Below are 15,842 nucleotides of genomic sequence, written 5' to 3' on the forward strand. Positions count from 1 at the left end.
TGTGGGATTTCATTTGCACGACATTCAGTGGCCTTCCACTGGGCGGTCCACCTGCTGGAAGGTGGGCCCAGAGCTAGAGGTCACAGCGGTGGTGTCTTCAGAGAGTGGCTGGCACAGCACACACATGTATCAGAATCCAGTGAGCCGCACACGTCAGGTTGTGCGCTGTGCCACACTGAGGCCGACTTTGGTGCCCAGCATTGAGAGCACAGTTTGCACGCGAGGTTACTGTTATCGCCCGTATTAGTGTAATTTACATCAGCAGCCTCATCGTGATGGGCGGCGGGGCACACTGGCTGTGCGGGTCCTTTCCACAAAGCACATGCAGATCCTGCTCATTCCTAGTCATGCTCCACAGTACACGTCAGAAGCCACAGAATGTTCCCCTCCAATGGCACGACATGAACAACTCCACAGAGAGCTGCCCCCTATCCGTCTCCCCAGGCCCAGGGAAGAAACGAGGAAGGGATGGTGCTGGGTCATCTGATGCAAACATTGAAAATAGTAATAGATACTCTCAAATTCCAAAGTGACTGTCACCAGCAATGCATGAACATCCACTCACTTGATAATTATCAAACACTTTAATTTTTTGGCAATGTGATGGGGGAAGGGTCATTTTTCTGTTGCCTGAGTCTTACTCTTCCCTGATGACTCCCCATCTCTCTTCTCTCAGATTCCTGTCTCCCAGCAAGTCCCCCCAGGCCCTCCTCTCTCCTGGATCAACGGTGGATCCTGATTCTTGCAGATTTGTGTCAGAATGCCCAGTCCATCCCATGATTTGGAAAAGGTGCCAGATCACGTGGAAATTCTTCATCTTCTTCCAAAAAAGGGGGAGGCATTATCCTTACCTCGGAAGGCTGCACGACTATTCAACAACATAAAAAATCATGCTACTATAATAAATATCCACCCAGGGAGACGGGTGAAACCATCATAACCACCCCCAAGCTGCCTGGGCCCGCTAACCTCCACCCCAGTGGTGCTCACTAGTGGGAGCCTCCAGCAGTGCGCTCCAGGGCTCCCTTTGTGCCACATGGAAAAGGGTGTCCCCTCTTGTGTTTCCTGAATCCTCATGCCACTCTCTGAGGCAGGAGCTGTCAAATCTCCTCTTTACAGATAGGATCCAAGTTCCAAGGCCATACAGGGGTTCGCGGCAGAGCTGGGAACTGATTTTAAATCCTCTGATTTGGTCATTTGTGCTACAGTCATCCACTGCACACAGCTCCCAAAGTAACTCTGGGAGGTAAAATTGTGGGATCACGTTTACCGCACTTGGAATGTCAACCCCAGTACCTAGACGGAGGCCTCCTGGCCCCCCCGCCTTGCTGTACGGACCTGACCCACCCACAGTCTGTGCCTCTTTTCCCACATCCTCCCTGATACAGCTTTGCATCTGTCGGCCTGACAGTGGAAAGGCTTTGCTGTAGTTAGAGGGTCTCAGATTCCGTACACAGCAAACCTGTTCCCACTTCGGTGGCGACTTGCACCCACACATAGCCAATTGCCCACAGCACCTGGTCAGCCCTCAAGTGTGCCAGATGAGGTCTGACTCCGCAGTTCTAGTCTCTTTGAACTTCCATCCTGAACCCACAAAACAGAAGCACACCAACTTGCCCAGCGTCACCCTCAGGAGGCAGCGGATCCAGGACGTACATCCTGCCCCTCTGACCCCTTCGCTGCTCCCACTGGAACAGAGGAGGTCGTCGGGCTTCAAAGTAAATAATAGTAACACTAACTACTTATGACCAGCCAGAAAAATAATTGGGTTTCCGAGCCTCAGTTTCTCTCTCCACAAAATGGGCTTAGAAGGTGCCTGGTTCAGAGGCTTGTGCGGAATAGCAAATGTGAAGGTATCTATAAATTTCAGAACATGTGGCAGTGACTGTTATGACGAGTATACTAGCAACTGTTAGCCTGAGGGCTGGCTAATTGGCTCCCAGTACGACCTGATCCCACGGGGTCACTGGCGAGATCCTGTGGCCCCCTGAAGGCAGAACTGACTACTAAACTCAGGAAATGCCTAGAAGCTCCTGCCAATTCTGTCTTTTAGAAACTAAGGAAGGGGGCCCCTGGTGGCTCAGTGGTTGAGCGTCTGCCTTCAGCTCAGGTCATGATCTCAGGGTCGTGGGATGGAGCCCTGTGTTGTGCTCAGTGTGGGGTCTGCTTCTCCCTCTCCCTCTGCCCCTCCCCCTGTTCTCTGTCTCTCTCAAATAAATAAATAAAAAATTTTTTAAAGAAACGTTTGGAAAGACACAGACACTGAATTGGGGAGTATAGGGTGTGAGAGGGAGTTCCTTCCCGCTGTAGCTCTTTTTATAGTGTTTGAGGGAAAAGTTCACAGTTTAGAGCATGCATCAATTTTATGACAAATGAAATGGTTGTGCTCATACCTGGGGCTTTGGGTGGCAAGGTGCACACATTTGTCAGACTCCGAATGGTGCACTAGGACGTGTGCATTTTGTGTAAATTGCGCTTCAGAAGGAAAAAACCCCATAAACAAATATTGAATTCCAGGCCACCTTGTGTACAGCTTACTTTGAGATGCATCAAAAAATCAAGTTGGATAGATGGATGGATAGAGGGACAGATAGATAGACATGGGACAAAGAGTTTGGTAGTGTGTTAAACACAGCATCTCAGTGTGCACTGTTAATTCTTTCAATGTTTTGTCGACTTGAAATTGTTCATAACATAACAACACGTTGGCAAAAAGCAGGATCCAATTGTTCACTTGCTTACAAGTGTATACGAATCCCAATATGCACATCCCTAAGAACTCCTAGGGAATATGGAAACTTAAACTTGTGCTTTGGCGTTGCCACTGTGAATGTGTTTCAAATTGTTTTTAATATTGTTACATTGTTTTATAATATAGCACACAGGGTGGGAAAGAGTGATGTAAACCCAAATAGTGAAATAGGACTTACATTGTAACTCCCATGGCAAAGAGCTTCTCATACTCGGCTCTGGAGGAGTAGTTGGGAATCACCTGGAAAAGAAGGATGGGAGCCAAGGGCTGGGGGCTGCACAAAGGAAACAGTGTGGGGGCAGGTGTTGGGGGCACCTGGCTCTCCCACAGCCCCCGGGCAGGCACTATGCCTGGCTGTCCCCAGGACCCACCATCCCATTGGTGATGACCAGCCTGGGGGCCCCGGGGCTGCTCGGGAAGAGGCCCAGTGGGTGTCCACTATACATGACCAGGGTCTGCTCCTCTGTCATCTGCGACAAGTAGGACATCACAAGCCAGAACTGCAGGGAAGAGCAAAGAGTGGAGGGCTCTGTAAGGGGGCGCCCCACGCCGAGCCTCATCTCACCACCCAGGCCCAGAGAGCTCCCACAGTGCCAGCAGTCCTGCCAGTGCCCCATCCCTCCCGGCCTTTGTTACTCTCCAGTGGCTCCTAGTGCCTTCGATCATGCCACTCATGACCTTAGGACCTTCAGTATACACCATATCTCCAGTGTTGGCATCTCAGGCAGCAGGGAGGCTGAGACCTGAGTCCTGAGCCCTGGGCTGTAAGCTCCTCCCAGGCCAAAAGATGTGGTGGGGTCGGGGGTGGGGGGGGGGAGGCCATACAGGGTAGCGTACCTGAGCCCAGTTGCTGAACACCTGCCCATTTCCTCCATAGGTCACGAGCTCCTGCGGAAACTGGAGAAGACATGGTGTTATCTGAGATGGGTGCCTAGGAAGGGAGGGCCCCCACCTCTGTGCTGCGCTTAATAGGGCCAAGTGGCTGATGCCCTTGAAGGAGTGGTAAGGGCAGGGGGAGAAGGCAGAAAGGGCGAGGCAGGCCCACCTGTGACTGGGTAAGAGCTCAGTGTGATGTGAGGGTCAGAACTTGATCTGGGATCCCCCTGAGAACTCAGCCTGGGGTCAGTGTGAAGCATCTGTCTGTGACCAGTTTCTGAGGCCAAGCCCAGGGCTGAGGAAGCTCACACCTCGAGGTAGAATATTCAAATTCTAGGACCATATTGCCCTCAAGTTTAATAATTGGAGACTCACCCCTGCAAAGGCTATCCTTTCTCAACTATGGGTATCTGATGTACAGATCGGCTCCCAAGGACACCCTGTGCACATGTGGCCAGACTTGCGTCATCCATGTGTGGCCATTGAGCACTTGAACCATAGCTCATCTGACATGCTCTGAATGTAAAATACGCCCTGGCTTCAAAGACTTAGTAGGAAAAGAGGTTGTAAAAGATCCCAAGAATTTTTATATTACTTGTTCAAATGGTAATATTTCTGATACATTGGGATAAGCAAAATACAATAGTAAACCTGTTTAGTTTTTTACTTTTTCATGTAGCTTTTAAAAAATTTAGAATGGCACGTGTGTCCATTATATCAGTGGTGATACCCTGGCATTGATGCTGTGCTGCAGTTACAGAAGATATAGCCACTGGGGGAAGCTGGGCGCAGGCTCTGTGTTCCCCTCTGCATTATATCTTTACAACCCTATGAATCTATCATTATTTCTAAAGAAAAAGCTTAAAAGCAGGGGTACCTGGATGGCTCAGTCTGTTAAACGTCTGCCTTCGGCTCAGGTCATGACCCCAGGGTCCAGGGATCAAGTCCCACATTGGGCTCCCTGCTCAGTGAGGCGTCTGCTTCTCCCCCTCCCTCTGCCACTGCCCCTGCTTATGCACTGTCTTCTCTGTCTCTCTCTCAAATAAATAAACAAATAAAAAAATAAAAAAAAAAGCTTAAAAGCATTACACACATGTCTTGAGTTACATTTCTATTGGGCAGGGCTGGCTCCCAGGCCTCAGGGTCCCCCAGGTGTTACCTGGGCCACGGCAGGATCCAGGTTGTTCATAATCATGTGCATGATGGCTGCAGCGGCTCTTGTCTGGCAGGGGTACTGCTCGATTGGGTAGGCCCTGCAAGGGGAGACCAGCCACCAGGTGTGACGACAGGAGGGCACCAAGCTCCCTGCCTGCTAATGTTCAGGCCACACCCAAGCAGGTGTGGACAGCAAGACCTGGCATCCTGCCGAAGTCACCTGGTGTTGCCAGCAGAAGGGGTTCCAAACCAGCGAGGCCAACCCACTCTGGTGCTCATGTTGTGCTTTGTACCCCTGCCCTTTCAGGGATGGGGAATTAGGTCCCTACCCACCTGGGCCACCCTTCCTCCCCACTTGGCAGGTCCAACTGGGAGAAAATGGACTTTGAAGCAAAGTGGGCATCTGCTTTCCAGAAGCCTCTACTCCAGGTGGAGTTTATTCATCCATCTCTCCTTTCATGCCACCAGCACTGCTGGTTGTCAATTCTAGAGCAGAGCCCAGGCCAACAGGCCCTGATAGGAACAAGGGGACACAGTTCCTACTTTATGGGGAGATGACCTTCTCTGGGGTGGTTCCAGACAGGTGTGGGCCTTGGGCACATTCAAGAACAACTGTGCTTGGGTGTGCCCCCTAGATGGGGGCAGCGGGGCCCAGGAGCTATGAGAAAGGCACACCCTCCTGCCTGCACCACCCAGGCTGCGGAATCCATGATGTGGGGTGAGGCCCAGCCATCCACGGTTTGACAGGGCCTCCAGCACCACATACTGTTCAGCCTGAGACCCCTGAGCGGGAACCTAAGCTGTTTGAAGGCCCTGATGGAGCTGTCCCGTCAGGCTCTCCTCATCTTCCCGCAGGGCAAGACAGGAAGCTCAGGAGGCGATTTTGTATATAATTTGGCCCTGGAATTGCTCAGAATCAGCTCCCCCGGACGGTAAGGCCAGACACCTGTCCGAACAGGATTCCCTCATCTTCCGGCCAGGCTGGGACCGCAGGCAGCTCTAGGTCACAGACCCCCTCGGGTGACATCACAGCCACCACCCCCTCTGCGTGAGGGCTGCCCACTCAGCAAGCCAGAGCCGTGGGCCTCCAGGTGTGGGCAGTCTGGGTGTCACTGACCTCCAGCGTGGCCCCTGCTGGGTGGGCCCCCCAAGCTGCACCCACCAGCACTGACCTCATTTTCACATCGGGGCAGAACCGGTACATGTAGATATGCCCGTATAGTCGCAGCTCCTGGGCAAACTCAGGGGCCAGTAGTTCATGGACATCCGGGGGGAAGTAGCGCAGGGCGTTCCTCAGTGCCAGCTGGGGGAGGAGGAGGATGAGGGGCCAAGGATCTCCAGGCCAAGCATTGTGAGGCTTCCCTAAGGGGCCTTCCTCATTCCCTCCTCAGATGCGCCTCTCTCCATTCAGAAACCTATGGCCCCACCCAGAGACGACCTAGTTCTCCCTCCAAGTCCATCTACAATGTCATCTCCTACAAGAAGCATTCCCTGTTTGCCCTCCCTCCTTCATGTGGGCAGACCTCTAGTCCATCCCTTTGTTTATCCCAGTCAAGGACCTGAGAGGGCCTGCCCTGAGGCTTGCAGCTCTAGGGGGAGATGCAGATGCAAGGGTGGGGAAAGCAGATCTGCTGGGAGCCCACAGTCACCTCGTGCAAGTGTAGAGAAGCAACCCTCCACCAGCACCCAGCTTGGCAACCAGCCTTAGACACTGCACAACTGCACACCTGAAGCTCTGGAAGTGAGATCCTGCTGGATCCAGGCAGGCTTGGGGCAGAGCCTGGAGCAGGGGCAGCAGGCCAAGAGAAAGAAGAAACCTTCTCAGGGCTTCTCAGTCAGCCCAATTCCTAGGCCATCTCATCACTCCTCCAGACATCCCTGAAGGTCCTAGTCCTGCCGCAGGGCCTGGGCACTTACCTTTCCCTCTGCCTAAATCCTCTCTGCCCCCCTGCATTTTCTTAGAGGGTCTCTTCCTTCACTCAGGTCTCAGTCCAGATGCCCCCTCCGCAGTGGCTTGCCTCCCTGTCTGTCTCCTTCCCAAAGTTTTCACTGTTGGATGCTCTACAGGTTGTTTGTTTTACTGCTTACAATCTGTCTCGCTAAGCTCAAGGAGGACCAGAGCCCTGGTGGACCCCTTCATAGCGCCCTGCCTGGACTAGAACCTGGAGGCAGGACCAAGGTGACAACCTGGTGTCCGGGTGGATGTTGAGGCCATTTATTCAACCACCTGACCCTGAGGAACAAATGGTTTTTGGAGTGGGTAAATAAGGAACTGGGAATGGTGACTTTATTCTCTTCATCATTTGGTGCAGATCTGCTGAGCAGAGAGGTGGTGCGATGATTGAGGGAAGCAGGTGGGCTTTGGACACTGGGAGGCAGAAGGTGATGGGAGAAGTGCCACAGCCCGGGACTGGGTGCTCCAGCATTCAGGCAGGGGCGGAAGTGCTCCCAGGGGGATGGTGCTGGGTGCCCGGCCAGGAGCATCGGTGCCTGGGGCAGAGGGCTAGGAGGAGGCGGTGTGCACCCTGAGGTCTAACACTGCGTGGATGAGTGACAAGGGTGTCCCTTGGGGATGTGGGGCAGATTCAGGAGGCAGCCGATGGTGAGAGAGGCCATAAAGAAAACCCCAGCTCAGGGCATTAGTTTTCATGTGAAACAAACATGCATCATCCCTTGTCCCTTGGAAAAAAAACTGATGAGAAATAGTTTCTCCCTCAAGAACAGAGGCCAGGAATATGCTGCAGCCGAAGGTTCTCCAACTCCAGCAGACACTGGAATCCCCCCGAGGGTCTGGTGCAGCCTCTGACCTGCATCCCTGACCGGTTCCCAGTGCTGCTGCTGCTACTGCTGCTGCCCTGGGGAACCCCGTTTTGGGAACTGCTACAGGACAGCAGTGAAGCTAAACCATCCACAGAGACATGCGGCTCCCTACCTGCTGTTGAGTGAAAGCAGCCCACATTCAAGGGACATACAGCATAACTCTGGATAGGCCAGCCAAGACCAGTGTGGCCAAGCCACGACTTAGGAGTCAGGACAGTGGTTCCCCTTCAAGGTTGGGGTTTGTCCCCCTCTCCCTGTGTGCCTGTGACATTCACATCTGTGCACACATGGTGTCGCGTCGGCTGCTTTCTATGCGTGTTAACCTCAACACAAAGATTGTTGTCTTCTTGCTGGTGTACGGTTTCTCAGAAGAGTATGCCCAGCAAAATGGAGCAGCGAAAGAAGTTTCAAAAGCAATATAACACACACAAACACACACAATCTACACAAGACTTGACCTTACTACACAGCTCCTAATATATTCTATCTTGCTCTAGCTTCTTTTATTTCATTTTCTAATAAATACTGATTGCAACTCCCTAAGCAGATTTCACAAACCGCTCAGAGGTGGCAATGAGCAGGGCCGGCTTCACTACTGGGGTTCAACTCAATCCTACTGAAGTCCTGGACTCTGTAAAATTGTCAAATTTTGACATTTGAATTTTGAAATGTGTCAGTTGATAGGGGCGCTTGGGTGGCTCAGTGGTTGAGCGTCTCAGTTCATGGTGTGACCTTGGGTCCTGAGATTGAGTTCCGCATCGGGCTCCCTGCGTGGAACCTGCTTCTCCCTCTGCCTGTGTCTCTGACTCTCTCTCTGTGTCTCATGAATAAATAAATGCAATCTTTTTAAAAAACGTGTCAGTTGATAGAAATGACTCGACCATTCTTCAAAATGGCCTAGGAAAATAACAGACAGTCTTTAAAGGCTATTCCCAATTCAGCCTGTTCTGCAGGAAGAATGCACATGTGCTACACATAAAGGGGATTCTGGTAAATTCCTGAGTCCTAAAGGCAGCACGAGACCTCTGGTGCCATATTTCCCCCTTGTATGAGATTTCCATTTTATGACCATGAATTTTTCTTTCTCCCTGATATCCACTTAGTCTATGCTATATCAAGTTTTCATTTTTTTCTTTCCAGGATAAACTATATCTTTTTATCTACAATTTCATGTTTTTACTTAGTTCAGCAACAGTATTCTATTATATTTTTGTTCAATAACTTTACCCACTAAACCTAGAGTTACCTAATAGACAAGCAGCAAATATTTCTTCAGTGAAACAAGTTACAAAGCAGCAGCTCTCTTTGCTGGCCTGGATTAAATATTCCAAGTCTCTGACTGGGAGCAGTTCTCAGCATCAAGATGAGACAGTGGTGCTCAGACAGGTTGTGTCTGTCCAGGGTCCTGCCACACACCTAAGACAGGCCTGTAGGGGGTTGGTTGGATAGGTGCCCCCACGGACCCTGGGAACCTCAGCAGAGGAGGTTCAGCAAGGAAAGGTTGGGTGGAGGGACAAGGTTGGCAGCCCCCCGAGAAACATGGACCAGCAGCCAGAGCTGAGCTGCCCCTGGCCCTGCCATCTACTATGTGAACTTGGGCTGGTCACCCTAACCTCAGTCTCTTCATCCCTTGGTGGCAGAGTACAACTGTGTAGTTGGATTAGGTGAGAACATGCACACTGACCAGCACACAGTGCCTCTAACTCACCTGTTCTTTTTAAAGACCCTGATGCAGAACCTAAGGGTTTCTTGCTTCCTCCCCAACCCTGGCTTTGTAGTAGCTTCCTTGTTTAGAGGTCTTTGGTTTATTTTTAAATGCCACAGCACCCACAGGGAGAGCCAGCAGGCACACTCCTTGGCATCCCCCTGGGTGGTCAGCTGGCATACCAATCTCAGGATGCAACCACAAGCACTTCAGCTCTCCAAATCTCAATCTACACCACAGGGTCTGCTATGCAGCATATAGAATGTCACAGGTGGGTTATCATTGGTGAAATTATGGCCCATTAATCATATAATGCATGTTATAAGTGGGTGCTTATTGGTGAAATCAGGTGTATTCAAGATCCTTAAATTGGAAAGAATATTCTAGACAAGCCCCACTCCCACCTGGCCTTAATTTTCCCACCTGAAAATCTAACAAGCTCAGTGGCCTGTATTAGGGCCAGAGGATTAATTCATAAAATGTCCCAGGTTCAGCCATCAGGTTGGAGAATTCCGGGTCCCTGATGGTGTGGTGGGGCCCCAAAGATGTCTGCATTCTATTCCCTGGTACTTGTGAATATGTTAAATGACAAGAGAAAAGAGATGTGATTTTTGCAGATGTGATTAAGTTAAGGATTTGGGGAAGGGAGATTATCCTGCATTACTCAGGTCAGCCTTATATATTCATCAGAGCCCTTGTAAGAGCGAAGCAGGAGGGTCTGAGTCAGAAAGAGAGATTTGAATTTGGCCATGCAGCTGGCTTTGAGGATGGAAGACAGGATGAGGCCTGCAGGCAGCCTCTAGAAGATAGAAGAGGCAAGGAAAGAGATCCACCCTTACCCCCAGAGCCTCCAGAAGGAGTGCAGCTCTGCTGCATATATTTTTTTAACTTGATATTTCAAAACATATTTAATACTACTGAAAATATATTATGAACTTTTGGGACACATACACATAAACCAGGACAATCTCATATATAATATTTGTGCTACGAAAAATAGGAATCATGAGACTCAATCGGAGAGCAAAAGAAGAAAAATGAATCCAGTATTCTTGCCTACACATTAATGTTTCTTGCTTGTGGCCCAAGGAAACCCATTCCAGATTTCCGACACTTGCAATTGTAAGAGAATACATTTGTGCTATTTTAAAGCCATTCTGTTTGTGGAGATTTATTACAGCAGTCCTAGGAAAATAACAGACAGCGATAGAACCCTGTCTCAGGAGCGGTGTTACTTCTGCCATAAGCAAATCTTGCCCACATGGTGGCTGAGCCCCTTAAGATGATGCCAGCTTATGACTTTGTTTAGCTCACAGAATAGGGTGTGTGTGTGAGAGGGGGGGTCGGGGAGGGAGAGGGGGAGAGAATTCAGATTAGGCCTTACTTCCACTCTAACCTGGCAGTGTGCTGGTGGGGCAAAATCAGCCACCTGAAAGTTTTTGACTATCACTCCTTTTTTTGTTTTTTGTTTTTGAAGATTTTATTAATTTATTCATGAGAGATACACAGAGAGAGAGAGAGAGAGGTAGAGACACAGGCAGAGGGAGAAGCAGGCTCCATGCAGGAAGCCCAACACGGGACTCGAGCCTGGACTCCAGGATCAGGCTCTGGGGCCAAGGTGGCACTAAACCGCTGAGCTACCCAGGCTGCCCGACTATCACTCTTTCTGTCAAAAATGATAGCTATGATCCACCTGGTGTGGCCTCGTTTGGATCACCTCAAGTGTCACACCCACTCTTGCTCAGGCTTCGTTAGGCCAGCTCTGACTCGACCTGGAGCCAGACCTCCTGGTTTCCAACTGTGGCTCAAGCTCTTCCTAGCTGGGGGCGTGGCGGCCTCCACAGAGGGGCCTCTACAGTGCTCCAGCTCTTCATGTCTCAGTCTATCCCAGAGGGGTGGCTATGTGGCATGTGCACGCTTCACCTGCCCCATCTTCAGTCTCCTCCTCTGGAACATGAGCACAATAGCAGCACACACGTCATAGGGCTGTCTTGGAGACTAACTGAATTGCCACATTCAGGACAGGGTCTGGCACATATATGTGTCCTGGGAGTGCCAGCCACCAAAATGATCATTCGCCACACTCATGGCCCTCCATGCTGCCAATTCTTTCATCTGATTGAGCCTCTTGCCCACCCTGCCCTTCTAGGAAATCTCTAGAAACCTTTATACTCTGTGGGGAGTATTGTTAAGCAGCCAGTCATGCCCCTGCTCAGAAACCCTCAGGGGCTCTCCATTACTCATCATATAAAGTCCACACTTCTCTTGGCTTTCAAAGTCCTCTGTAATTGGGCTGGGCCTGACTCTCCAAGCTTTACAGCCAGCTTGAACCTACATAGGGCCTCCTCCACCTCTATTTTGGACAGGCCCATCTCTCCGCGTTCACTGTCCCCTTTGTCTTCAAATGGACTTCCTTCTTGGATTTCTCAGTCTAAGAACCTTGCCTGTGTTGCCAAGACCATCTTCTCCAATGAGCTCTCCTAGATTTCTCCTGCCCATTAATCTTTTGTAGGATTTGGTTGGGACACTTAGCATATACTCTTGCCTATTCATTCAACAAACAAATACCGCTATCACTGAAAACCAAGGAATGAACCCAACAGAGCCCCTCTCTCAAGAAGCTCAAGATACGGATGCCTGGGTGGCTCAGCGGTTGAGCGTCTGTCTTTGGCTCAGGGTGTGATCCCCGAATTCAAAGATCGAGTTCCACACTGGACTCCCTATGGGAAGCCTGCTTCCCCCTCTGCCTGTGTCTCTGCCTCTTTCTCTGTCTCTAACAAATAGATTAATAAAATCGTTTAAAAAAAGAAGCTCAAGATAGTATGTTGTTAATGATGGGGACACGGACACAGCTGGGAGGTCTTCAGGTCTAGTATCTGATGTCCAGAACAGCCGCTGCGGGTGGCACAGGATATGGAGAAAAGGTCACTAAGAGTAATTGCATATGGCGCCAGGGGGTGCTGAAGACCTCTCTGGTAGAGCAACGGCTTCTGTTATAAGATGAAAATTTCCTTCTGCGCTATCGAAGTTGTCCTGTGTTTGTGCTGAGAATACACTGACTAAAATTATAGCCAGACCATACTCTATATTTAAACAGAGAAATCTACTTAAAGAAGAACACAGAGTGAAGCACAGCCAAATAATGAAACACTGCACACCAGTTAACACGAATGAGATAATTCTAAACTCACCAACAATGAACATCTAAAAAAGACCTGATGCTTATAGAATGTATCTATTTATATTCTTAAGAAGGACACACACACATTTTGTACATCCATAAAGTGTGTGCAGAAGGATATCCCCCCAAATGGCCATGGTGACATAGGAGAAGTGGGAACTTTTACTTGAATACTTGACTTCCTTATCTTCTAAAATCGCCTGGAAAGTTTACATCAAAAATCAAAGAGACACATTTAATTTTTTTTTTAATTTAAAAATGCTTCTGTGACTGGTTTGAGGGGTTTCACCATGTAACCAGTTCTCCACACCAGCTGGGTGGCCTGAGATTCAATTCAGTTCTGACACCATCCACCAGGAGTCCTCACACCCAGAGCTAACACACTGAGGTTAAGGGCTCAGTCCCAAAGACTACCCCTCCCACTTCGGACACCAGACACACATCCCAGGCTTCCACCTGTACTCTGACCAACCAGCCACATGTTGGGACTCCCATGATCTCCCTCTCTAGGTTCTGTAATTTGCTAGACTAGCTCGAAGAATGCAAAGAAACACGCCTACTGGTTTATTATATAATAAAGCATCTGAGAGAGGATACTGATGAATCACCAGATGAAGAAGTCCACAAGGTAAGATATAGGGAAAGGGCATGGAAGCTCCATGCCCTTAAGGGTACCACACCTGTCCCAGCACCTCAATGTGTTCGGCAACCCAGCTCTCTGAACTCTTAAGGGTAGTTAAGGGATTTTTTTAATGGAGGCTTCGACACATAGCATGATGGATTATTAACTCCATTTCCTGCTGCTCTCCCCTCTCTAGAGAATAGGGGGCGGGCCTAAAGGCCCAAGTTCCTAATCAAGGAATGGTCTTTTCAGTGACGGGGCCCCCATCTAGGAGCCTACCCACAGTGGCTTCCTTACAACAAAAGAGGCTCCTATCACCCAGGAAATTCCAAAGAATTTAGGAGCTTTGTGCCAGGAACTGAGGTCAAATGCCAAATATTAGCAGGAAGGGGGGCGTCAGGGCAGAGGTCAACATACATCTTTCTTACTGTTTCATAGGTGCCAGCTGAAGGCTGGCTGACCCTGGCATCCCAGCAGGTGTCCACAGCCCAAACTCCCAGACCTGAAATAGCCCCACTCCATGGCGACATACCCAGGGCCAAGCTGAGGGGGTCCAGCTCCTCTGCTCTCGGGTGCCCTCTGCCCAGCACACAGCCCTAGAAGAGTCACCTGAGATGGGCAGCTGTCAGAGCCCTCCAGGCCCTCACTGGTCAAAGGTCGAGGCCTTGGCGCCCAGCAGGGAGGTGACCCAGAGAAAGGAAGCTTTAATGACTACTCGTTTTGGCTTAGGGACCTGGGCCAGATGAGCGCACCCCCCAGGAGGGGGCGGAGCCAGGCCTTCAGAGCTCCGCCCCCAGCACCACCCAGCACTCCCCCCAGCGCCCTCCCCCACCGCTCCCTTGCCGGCTCTGTCCAGCCCCTTCCCGAGCCCCGCCCCCAGGAACATCCCTCACCTCCGCCCCCGCCCGGCCCTGCCCCCCAGCAACACCCCTCACGTGCCCCACCCCGCCCTCGCTTCCCTCCGCCCTGCGCCCCGCCCCGCCCTCCCTTCCCCCCGCCCTCGCCCCGCCCCCGCATCTCTTCCCCCGCCCCGCCCTCCCTTCCCCCCGCCCTCGCCCCGCCCCCGCATCTCTTCCCCCGTCCCGTCCTCCCTTCCCCCCGCCCTCGCCCCGCCCCCGCATCTCTTCCCCCGCCCCCTCTTCCCCATCTCTGCCCCAAGCCCGCCCCCGCCCCACCTCCTCCGCGGAGTTGAAGGGCCGCGGTCTGTATCTGGGGTTGTGCGGTTCCTTTTCTAAAGTTTGTGCTTAGATTTCTCCTCCCCCAACGCACTGTTCCTGAAATTCTCGACTATTTTGAGCGAAGATAAAGAGTCCTGTTGATGTCAACGTGCCCCCTACTTCACGTATCGGGCCCCCACCCAGCTGACGGGGAGACCAGGCCCCGACGGTCGCACCTGCCTGGGGCGCTGGCCCAAGCGTCCCCAGCCCCAGCCCCGGGCCGTCTCCGCGGGGCTCTGGGGGCCACCCGGCTGCCGCCGCCCCCTCACCGCCACCAGCGCCCCCGGGGGCTCCCTGCAAGGTCTGGGGGAGGGGCGCAGGCGGAGCAGGAGCTCACCTACTACGTTGCAGACCTTCAAGTCGCGGAGCGTCTGCGGCAGAAGGGGGCCCTGCGGGGCTGTGCCTGGGGGGGGCTGTTCACCCAGGCTTTACTCCTCTGACCTTGGGCCTCAGGTCCCCAGTGGTGGGTGGGTACCCTGATCTTATACCCAAGGATGGCAGTTGGGGGGCAATGAGGAAGTGGGTGGAAGGGGTGCGGAATACTTGGATCCCTCTGTCCCACCGACACCCCTCGGGGCTCCCGGCGGCAGGGGTGGGAGGCTGAGCTGAGAAGCTGCAGCTCCCTAGAGACCCAGGAACAGGAAATGCCCACCTGGACGCACCCAGAGAGCACCCAGAGGGCAAAAGGCCCAGCGGGCATGGGCTGATGGCTTACCTGCTCCTCGGCGGGGCTGAGGCTGGGGGTCCTGACGGGCGCATGGGGCACCCCAGCCCAGCGTCCCCGGTTCTCCGGAAGGGGCCGAAGCGGCAGGCCGGAGCACAGTGCCTGGAGGCTGGACATGCTGGCGCAGACTGAGGCGGAGGCCAGCTCTGCGAGGAGGCCAGGCAGAGACTGGGAGGTCACGGTCCAGCTGGGCAGGGGCCTCGGCTCGGAGCCACCTCCCCAGCCCCTCATTGGGCCCAGGTCCGCAGAAGGAGCCAGGGGAAGGCCGTTGGGTCATTGACCCCTCCTGGCAGCCTGCAGTGTTGACCTGAGCCACGGGCAGCCTTCTGAGAGGCCAGGCTCGTGTAGGGGACACGGCTACGCACTGGTCTGTCTGTCCTGTTCGCCGCGTGTTGGCCTTAAGGGGCTGTGTTTTCTAGGTCACAGCTTTGGGCCGCTGTGGGGCTCTGATGTTGGGCTTTGCTTTGGCAGTCTTAGAGCTGGCCCGTGATGTTGGGTTTTCATCCTGGTGGGGAGCTGTGGGACACTGAGGCTGGCACAGAACGTAGGATCTGTGCAGAAAGCAGGCAATGCTCCTTATCCCCTCCTCCTGCCACCGTTTGGGGGGCGTGGCAGCAGCCCACCTAGCAGCAGGTGTGCCTTCCTCGACTCCCAAAGAGGTCCATACTGCTTCATCACCTTCCCAAAGCTCTCCGTGAAGAGCCCACTTGGAAATGGCTCTCGTCCTCAATTTCATTAAGAGCTTTGCAAGAAAGTGCTCCTAATCAGTCCTGTGCTATGGACGGGGAAA

At 52.3% G+C, this 15,842-nt stretch overlaps 1 protein-coding gene across 2 annotated transcripts in view; it reads right to left on the reverse strand.

The window, feature by feature from the left end:
• The window catches only part of UROC1 (urocanate hydratase 1), a 40,680-nt gene extending 25,303 nt beyond the window's left edge, over nucleotides 1-15,377 (reverse strand). The window contains exons 1-7 of one of the 2 annotated variants that reach the window (XM_072784853.1): nucleotides 15,044-15,377; nucleotides 13,644-13,775; nucleotides 5,956-6,086; nucleotides 4,788-4,881; nucleotides 3,590-3,649; nucleotides 3,124-3,252; nucleotides 2,931-2,992 (exon numbers count right to left, since the gene is read on the reverse strand). In XM_072784853.1, the coding sequence (XP_072640954.1) occupies nucleotides 2,931-2,992; nucleotides 3,124-3,252; nucleotides 3,590-3,649; nucleotides 4,788-4,881; nucleotides 5,956-5,987 (377 nt within the window). In that variant the 5' untranslated portion in view covers nucleotides 5,988-6,086; nucleotides 13,644-13,775; nucleotides 15,044-15,377. The remainder of the gene's footprint in view (nucleotides 1-2,930; nucleotides 2,993-3,123; nucleotides 3,253-3,589; nucleotides 3,650-4,787; nucleotides 4,882-5,955; nucleotides 6,087-13,643; nucleotides 13,776-15,043) is intronic. The other variant, XM_072784852.1, reaches the window with a different exon arrangement.
• Between the last annotated feature and the right edge of the window lie 465 nt (nucleotides 15,378-15,842).

Source organism: Canis lupus, chromosome 19 (genome assembly GCF_048164855.1).
Source record: "Canis lupus baileyi chromosome 19, mCanLup2.hap1, whole genome shotgun sequence".
Taxonomy (NCBI): Eukaryota; Metazoa; Chordata; class Mammalia; order Carnivora; family Canidae; genus Canis; species Canis lupus.